This window comes from Glycine max, chromosome 9 (genome assembly GCF_000004515.6).
Source record: "Glycine max cultivar Williams 82 chromosome 9, Glycine_max_v4.0, whole genome shotgun sequence".
Lineage (NCBI taxonomy): Eukaryota > Viridiplantae > Streptophyta > Magnoliopsida > Fabales > Fabaceae > Glycine > Glycine max.
In genome coordinates, this window is record NC_038245.2 from 4,259,295 (window position 1) to 4,268,650 (window position 9,356).

Here is a 9,356-nt window from a genome sequence, read left to right on the forward strand (position 1 = left end):
ACATATTGCAATCCTCATAACTGCACTATCACACACATAGTTCTCTTATCTGGTGCAAGTGCAACAATCAAGTACTCATCAGCATGGGAATGTTGTTGTTGTTGTTGTCTTATTCTCTCCTTTTCCTGGTTCTATTCCTTACACTGAAATCCCTTTTCCAAAGCAGAAAATTGAGAAACCTACCACCAGGTCCTCCTCCTCTTCCCATAATAGGTAACCTTAACCTCCTCGAACAACCTATTCACCGTTTCTTCCAACGCATGTCCAAAGAATATGGAAACATCGTTTCCCTTTGGTTCGGTTCACGTCTCGCCGTTGTCATTTCCTCACCAACTGCATACCAAGAATGCTTCACCAAACACGACGTTGCCTTGGCCAACCGGCTACCTTCTCTCTCGGGAAAATACATATTCTACAACAACACCACCGTAGGGTCCTGCTCCCACGGCCAGCACTGGCGGAACCTCCGCCGAATCACCGCCCTGGACGTCCTCTCCACGCAGCGAGTCCACTCTTTCTCCGGAATCCGAAGCGACGAGACGAAAAGGTTGGTACAGAGGTTGCTGGCCAAGAACTCCAAGGAGGGTTTTGCTCGCGTGGAGATAAGCTCCATGTTCAATGACTTGACCTACAACAACATCATGAGGATGATATCAGGGAAGAGGTTTTACGGAGAGGAGAGTGAGTTGAAGAACGTTGAGAAAGCGAGGGAGTTCAGAGAGACAGTGACAGAGATGCTAGAACTCATGGGGGTGGCTAATAAGGGAGATCACTTACCTTTCCTAAGATGGTTCGATTTTCAGAATGTGGAGAAGCGTTTGAAGAGTATTAGTAAAAGGTATGATACCATCTTGAATGAGATCATTGATGAGAACCGTAGCAAGAAGGACCGCGAGAATTCCATGATTGATCATCTTCTCAAACTGCAAGAGACTCAGCCTGAGTACTACACTGACCAAATCATCAAAGGCCTTGCTTTGGTAATGATTTTAAATCCATCTTATGCATCTTTCCTTTTCTCATCACATGATTCATTAGTTTTGTCACTTTCTTCTTTTTTTAAAACAAATTTTAAAATCATATGTTACAGCGGGATTAGATTTTGTTGTTTTTGTAAAATTGCATGCTATGCTCTCCACAATATGCATGCTTTTCTCACTTCATATGGTGGATTTTGGATTGCAGGCCATGCTTTTTGGCGGAACTGACTCATCAACGGGAACCTTAGAGTGGTCGCTATCTAATTTATTGAATCACCCAGAGGTGTTGAAGAAAGCAAAAGAAGAATTGGACACTCAAGTAGGACAAGACCGCTTGTTAAATGAGTCAGACCTTCCAAAACTTCCTTATCTTAGAAAGATCATTCTTGAGACACTTAGGTTGTATCCTCCAGCTCCAATTCTAATACCTCATGTGTCTTCAGAAGATATCACTATTGAAGGATTCAATGTCCCACGAGACACAATTGTGATCATTAATGGTTGGGGCATGCAGAGAGATCCTCATTTGTGGAATGATGCCACATGCTTTAAACCTGAGAGGTTTGATGTGGAAGGAGAGGAGAAAAAGTTGGTAGCATTTGGAATGGGAAGAAGGGCTTGCCCAGGAGAACCCATGGCTATGCAAAGTGTCAGCTTTACTTTGGGATTATTGATTCAATGTTTTGACTGGAAACGAGTAAGTGAGGAAAAGCTTGATATGACAGAGAATAATTGGATTACCTTGTCAAGGTTAATTCCATTGGAAGCCATGTGCAAGGCTCGTCCACTCGCCACTAAAATTGGAGTTTAATTATTAATAGTTTTTTTATTTGGTAAAGTTGGGTCAACATCTAATACTTATAATTTCAGTGTGCATGTGGTGGTTATACATGTTAAACATAATAGTATTTGTTTGTATGTTTACAAGGCCAGTTGTAGAATTGGTGTGCATTAGGATATATTAATATTGTATGCATCCCCAACTTCTCAAATAAATTTTTTACTTTTTAATCATTATGATTCACAACATATACTTATGATAAATGATATTTTTTCTTTGCTCTCTTAATTATCATTATTGTTTTGCTTGGATGAATAAAACAAAACCATCATGTATATTAAGAATACCAACATGATTTTTGTGATTATTCGAGCAAAGTGTGGATAATTATGAATCTATTATGATGCTATAAAAGTGTTGTCTAAGTTTGAACGAATAAATCCATGCTTCGCCCTTGACAAGAAATAGAAATGTTATAAAAGTGTTGGGTTTGTCTTCCAAAAAAGAAGAGCTCCTTGAGTTGTTAATGTGTAAAGGCAGTGTTGCATAAGGACAAATGTACTATATGCAATAGTAATAATGGATTAAAAATTTAGATATTAAACCCAACAAACCAATTGTTCTCAAATAATTTGAGTTTTAACCAATTTGAGAAAGAGTTATGTTCTATAGAGCATCCTATGATTGTGACTTGCATCTATCATTTCCCCCAATTCCAATTGCAATAAAATTTCTCAAACAATTTCAATTGTCCATGCCTCTTAAATTTGCAGTTAACAATTGGCCATAGTTAACAACATTGTTTCCCATAATTTAATTCTCAATTTATTGTAGGTGAATTAATCTAGGGAAAATGATAATTGCAGACAGGTTGATTAAACTAATTTAACTCACTAAAAATACATATAAAAAGTTTGATCATGCAATTTGTATGAATTTAATCGCTTCTCATTTTAGTTAATTACAAGCAATGGAGTGTTATCAAGCACAAACTAAATTTAGAGTGATTGAGTCTAAAAGGCATTAGGAGCAAATAAGAAATTCAATTTACTAGATAACATCAAGGGATTACATTAAAATCAAAAGAGGGGTATAGAATACAACTACGTCATAATCCCCATACTAGGGTAGCTAGTTGTTGATGGTGATGATAAGATTAGAAATCTAAAATAGGAACATATATAGAAATTACAATAGGGAAAGAAACTTTACTAGAAGTGATCCATTGATGCTTCCTAAGTCCCTCTTCAGCTAAATATCTCCCACACAATCTTTTTCTCACTCAGAACCGTGAAAAACTTAAACAGAACAAAAGCTACCAAGTTTCTATCTAATCCCGCTATTTATATGGACTTAATTAAGTGACAAATGACGCGGCAGACCACGAGCAAGGTCCTTGAGCAGACTGCATTGTGGCAATGACCACAGTTGTCCCGAAACCCCCACGATCATGGTAAAGTTTGTAAGCGTTGATCCTAAATTTGTAGTCAACTAGCCATGGTCATTTTGACCACGATCGAGGTGGCCAGAATCGTGATTCCTCCTTCAGTGCTCCAATTGCTCCAAATTTACATGTTATTCAACCCTTTTTCCACATAGAAGCTCCAGAACACCTATCTATCACAAACTAGTACAAAATTGTGAGTTTTGCCAAGAAAAGCATGTCAAAATACATGATTATGACATGAAAAATCACTTTTAAACAACATCAAAGTTGGGTTTATTAGTTGCCTTTAAAGATGATGATCTCCATTTCAAGAGCTTTTGTTCTCTATCTTTATGCTTTGATAAAAAAAAATTAAGACTTAATGGTGTTTTTAATGGGTGCTTTTGACCTATTACTTTTTCTCTTTAAATATTTTATATCTTGATCTTTATAATTGTTAAAGTCACAATTTTTTTTTGTCATTTTTCCTTGTGTATAACATCTCAAATCTTTGTTTTTCCTTAAATAATTAGAGGTTTCAAAATATTTGAGAAAGAGAAAAGGAAATTTACCAATGATGGAAAAGTTTAAGGTAATTTTCTTAAGAGTGCAAAAAACCTAGGCATCTCAAAACAAAATGCCCAAACCTAAAGAAGGATAAAGGACGACATATAAAGTGTTGTATAGCATTATTAGGAAACAGTTGCATACAAAGAATTAGGTAAAATAAAAATAAAAACATATATATTGTTGCCAGCATATATAAAATTGTAGTCTATTTTATGTTTAGGCAACAATTTTCTAACTATATGTTGGTGTGTTTGACGTAGACTAAAGTGTAAAATGCTGCAAATAAGGATATATTGACTACATGGAAAGACTTTAAATATAGCTCATCTAACAATAATGAAGAAGTATATGATGTTGAACATATGATATCTATATATCTTAATTATGATAAATATATAGAACCAAAATTAGATTTAGGTGATGAATAAATTGAGATAATTTCAAAACTCACTAATTAAACTTTAAAAAAAAAAAGCACAAGCTACTTTTTGTTGTGTTTGACATCCTGATGTGTAAAACGCTCACCTGCAGACTTCTTTTGAATGATTTTAATGTTTTACGCAATGAAATCTTGTGGTTTAAGAAGAAGAATAAAGATATTCCACAAGATCTAGAGCTAACTAATGTGTAAAATGCTCACAGACTTCTTTTTGTTGTCTTTGTGGTTTTCTCAGGTGAGATTTTTTACTACGTACGTACCCTTCCTAATCCTTTACCTCCATGGTTTATGTCATTTTCGTTGCCAATTTTATTAAGGTTATATATGATTTATATGGAGATCACCAATTTATGAAGTTTGTGAGTTAATTCTCTATTAAATTGTACCCATAGATGTAAGCTAACTAATGCCTTTGTTTCACTTAAAATCAATGTTTCTATAACTCAAGATATGGTTATATTAGTAAAAATTTATACACAATAGACAGCCAAACTAGGTTTTGAGGTGAATATATAAGTTATAAATAATCTTCTTATTATGTGTACAGTGGAACATAATTATTAGTTAAGTCCATAGAATAGTTTATTTAATGTTTATCTTAAATGTCCATAGTGAAATATTATTGTCTAAATGAATATATTCCCTCCGTCTTAAAATAACGGTTGGCTTTAGGATATTTTATAATAAAAAAAATTAATAAAAAAATAATAATTTTATAAAATTAATCTTATATTATAATTAATTAATTTATAGATTTTTTTATCCATCATTAATATTAGAAGGAAGATATATGTGAAAAAAAATAATTAATATTATATTAAAAAATTAAAATAATAATTATCTTGAAACAATTTTTTTAACTTATAATGGGATGAAAAAAATAATAACGTCCAACGTATAACTCAAAAAACAAGTTTAAAAGTAATTAACACCCCAGACATCATAAACTCCCACTGCGAACATAAACATAATTAAAAGAAATAGAGTGGATATATAAAGAAAATAAAAGATTAAACCATTTTCTTTGTTTAATTTCCAAACAAGAACATAAATTCTAAAAGAGCCTTTACCAATTAATCTGTTCTAGAATTTCATACTACTCCATTTGGACTGCAATTACAAGCAATCACTTAACAATTGTACCTCAATCTTCCCAATACCTCGATCTCATTTATGGAAACATACGCTAGTTCATGATCAGCACAACCCTGTCTAAAACAATATATTCTCATACGCGCGCGCATATATATATAGAGAGAGTGAGACAAACACAGATTACAGTGCAGTGCAAAGAGAAGAAAAAGAAAAGAAGAAAGGAACGTTGAGTAGTTCTAAACAAATGCATGAGTGGGCTTTCTGCGGCGACATGGCCGTGTCTAGATACATCATTAGTGTGTAAGACAATTTCTAAAGAAAAATTAATGAAATATTAATTATTAATTTTTATATTAATCTTCTAATTTTTTAGCTATAAAATCATTTATCAATGTTTTATGATCAAGTAATTCTAATATTTTAGTTTCAATAGATAAAATATTTAACTCATTCAATCTATTTTGTAACATTATTGATCTTAAATAGGATTTAAACAATTTTAATTTTAAAAAACTTATTTTGCTGTGGCCATGTTATCAAACTCTCGAGTTAACTCGCTAATTCTTACGAATTTACGAATCCATTTATCCTCTGCGAGTTGACTCTTAAATAAACTCTTTTTTTAGTAGACTCTCGGTAAACTTTATAAACTATAAGTAAACTCGGTAGACTTTCGAGTTTACCACGAGTCAATGAGTTAGCAAGTTAAAAAAAATATACCAAAATGTAAGTCATTTTTTATTATTTTCTATATGTTTAGCATTCAACATACCTTCATTTAGCGTGTTATTCTCAAATACAAAATTATCACCTTTAATAATATCAAACTCTTGTTCTCTAATAACATCAAACCCTCAATGAGAATGATCTACCACTACTATAACCTTTACAAGTTATTGTCTAGTGATGATGTATTATTACTAGATTTGATTATTTAAATATTTTGAATTTTATGATTTATTATTTTGCTTTATTATATTGTTGAAATGTTTAATTAATATGTTATTTATAGACATTTTGCTATTATTTTTATATGAAGTAAACTTTTACGAGTCTACCAGTTGAATCTACAAGTCGAGTCTATGAAACTTTTACGAGTCTGTGTAAACTCTCGAGTTTGATAACCTTGACTGTGACCGATATTATTAATAATATTCTATAAGTAATGCATACATTTTTAAAAGAATCTAATCCTTTTATATAATTTAATACTTCTATTGGAGTGTAACTTCTTCTTTTAATATTTCTCTCAATACTTTTAATTCTAAAAATAAATTAAGACCATCAATAGTTGAATGTTCACCGATCTTAACTTTTTTTAAAGATTAGTACAATATTTTTTCAATTCATCGTTGCTTAAAATTTTAAATTTTTTCAATTCTACTCTCTTATTGAGTTGGAGATAATGATTTAATAGAAAATTTGTATACATTATCTTGCAAAATTTTCCATTGTTTAGTGGATGAAGCAAATAAAGAATAAATACATTGCAAAACTCCAAAAAGAAAAAAGAAATAGCTCTAGGAGATAAATTAGCCAAATCACATAAAACTAATTAAATTTAAATATGACATCCACATGACATATAAAATGTTCTAGAATTTATATCTAATAATATTTTTTTGCACTCCTTAATTTTTACCTTTATGTTAGATCTATTATCATAACACTGACCCCTTGTATCATTAATATCAAGCACATATTTTTTTTTCAAAACATTAATAAGCTCATCAAAAAAACTTTTTCCTGATGTATCATAAAATTTTAAAAATTTTATAAAGTACTTTTCTATTTTTATTGGAAAATTTAATGTATCAACGCATTTCAAAATAAGAGTCATTTGTTCTTGATGACACTGGGTGTATAATAAAAAATAACAGAAAAATATTTTGCATCTTTAACTTTCTTTATTTTGATTTTTTTATTAGGAAGGCTAGGAATTCTATAAGTTTGTTTTGTATAGTATTACTTAAGTAATGAGCATGAATTTCACTATTTTTTATGCGCCTAACATGTTCTTTCATAATTGGATCAAATTCTACAAACATTTCAATCAAACTCAAAAAGTTACCATTATTTATTTTCATATATCTTCTCATTTGTCCTACTAAAAGTAAGATTATTTTTAGAATGATATTTAACTATAGCTATAATCCTAAGTAAAACTTTTAATTTTCTCAATGTTCCTTTTCTTTATTAATTTGTTCTTGTAAATTTTTTATCTATAGTCTTTTTTTTTTCTTTTCAATATTTTTTCTAGTTCAATCCATATGGCCATATTACTAATATGTTCATGACTTGTCTCATGACTTTTGAGTTTTGAACTAAGACTTTTTTAATCTCTAGTCTCTTCATTTACTAAATGACTAATGCCAGTTAAACAAAATAATAAACAACACACTTTATCTAAATCTTTAGGATAAACTAGTCATTTTTTATCATATTTTTCTCCATTTGGATTTGGTGATATCCTTTGATAAAAAAGATGAATTAAAATGTCTATTATTTTTATCTTTGGGAAATTATAAATCGATATGTCTAATTGAACATTTTTTCTATTATTAAATCTCTAAATTTTTCATCAATAGTTTTCCAATTTCCTAGATCATACATATTTTCAAGAACTTCACTCGGGGTGTTACTATGTTCATTATTTTCTTCTAATAAAGTATTCATCTATAAATCTTTTTGTTCTTGATTGGAATTTAGACTATTAGTATTTTCAATGTTATCTATGGGTAATTGTTCTATAACTTTATCATCAATTGTACTTATTCCTATATCTTTTTTATGAACAATAACAAATTTATCAAGAGCATCATGTTGAGATTGACTTGAATTTTCAATTTTTTTTAATTTTTCAAAATCAGATTCATATTTCTTATTTTATATTATCACAATTCCAAGAAGAAAATAAAATGAAAAGACAACAATAGAATTTATAAATAGAAATTTTATAAAGTAAAAAAGAGAAAACGGTAAAACAATAAAACCTGAAAATTGAGAAAATCACACGTTAATATTTTCTACTACAACAATTTGATACCGGTTGTCTACTCCAACAATTCCCTTCAAGTCTTAGAAAAATAATAGAAAGATGAGAAAAAGAAGAAAAAAAATATTAAGAATGAAATAGTGAAGAGAATGATGTAAAAGTACTAATTCTTATAAAGTATATATAGAGATAAAAAAAATAATCATTAAGGTATAATATTGGAAATAGCTAATCATCAAAATGATTCTTCTTTTAATTAAAATCTTACTATTAATCACAAATTAATATTATTAAAACTTTACCTTTAAAAATCAATCTTTTCAATATATTATTAAAAAAGATAACTTGAAAAGTTTTGTGACCAATGATTAGATGAATATTGGAATTTGAAAAATTGATGATTGTATCTCATTGAATATTTTCAATTTACTGGTAATTTGCCCATCATTATAACTGTCATTGCCCCTCAAATATCTAAAATATTATTATAGCAAAAAAAATTATACTATTAGTAACTTTTCAATTTGTGGGTAAGGCACAAGCCTATTCAGCCTTACTGTCAACACGACACTGGTTGAAATGGAAAGTAGCCGCTTAAATTATACTGTATAAGGGTCAAGGTACCCCTTGACCTTAGTACAGTCATATACTTTTTTTTAGTTGACAAAAAAAACCATTAAATATAATTGAAAGATTAATAAAAAAAAAGCTATTATTTATGATCTTTCCACAAAATAATGCTTATTCAAAAAAAAAATTACCACTAAATTTTTTCTGACGGTTCGAAAAAAAAATCATAGCCATAGGTATGGTTTGAAATATGAGCTCCATATTTCTTAAATCTTTATAGTATATAATTTTTCTTTTGATAGAAAGATGACTTGACCATGGTCCAGTTCATTTGAACGGCTTGTTCTGTTTTAGTTTTTGACCATGTTTTACTGCTAATTTACAATATCGCAAAGTATTGAATCCCACACCATTCACTTGGGATAATGCTGACTATGGTTAATTGTTTATTGACATTTTCTTATATGAAGTAAATACAGAAATGGTGAACATTGCACAAA

At 30.0% G+C, this 9,356-nt stretch overlaps 1 protein-coding gene across 1 annotated transcript; it reads left to right on the forward strand.

Annotated features, from left to right (window-relative positions):
• On the forward strand, positions 1-1,994 carry I2'H (isoflavone 2'-hydroxylase). Its single transcript, XM_003533533.4, has 2 exons — positions 1-980; positions 1,186-1,994. The coding sequence occupies exons 1-2, from the start codon at positions 84-86 to the stop codon at positions 1,789-1,791; spliced, it is 1,503 nt and encodes a 500-aa protein (XP_003533581.1). The 5' UTR covers positions 1-83; the 3' UTR covers positions 1,792-1,994.
• The last annotated feature ends 7,362 nt before the right edge of the window (positions 1,995-9,356 follow it).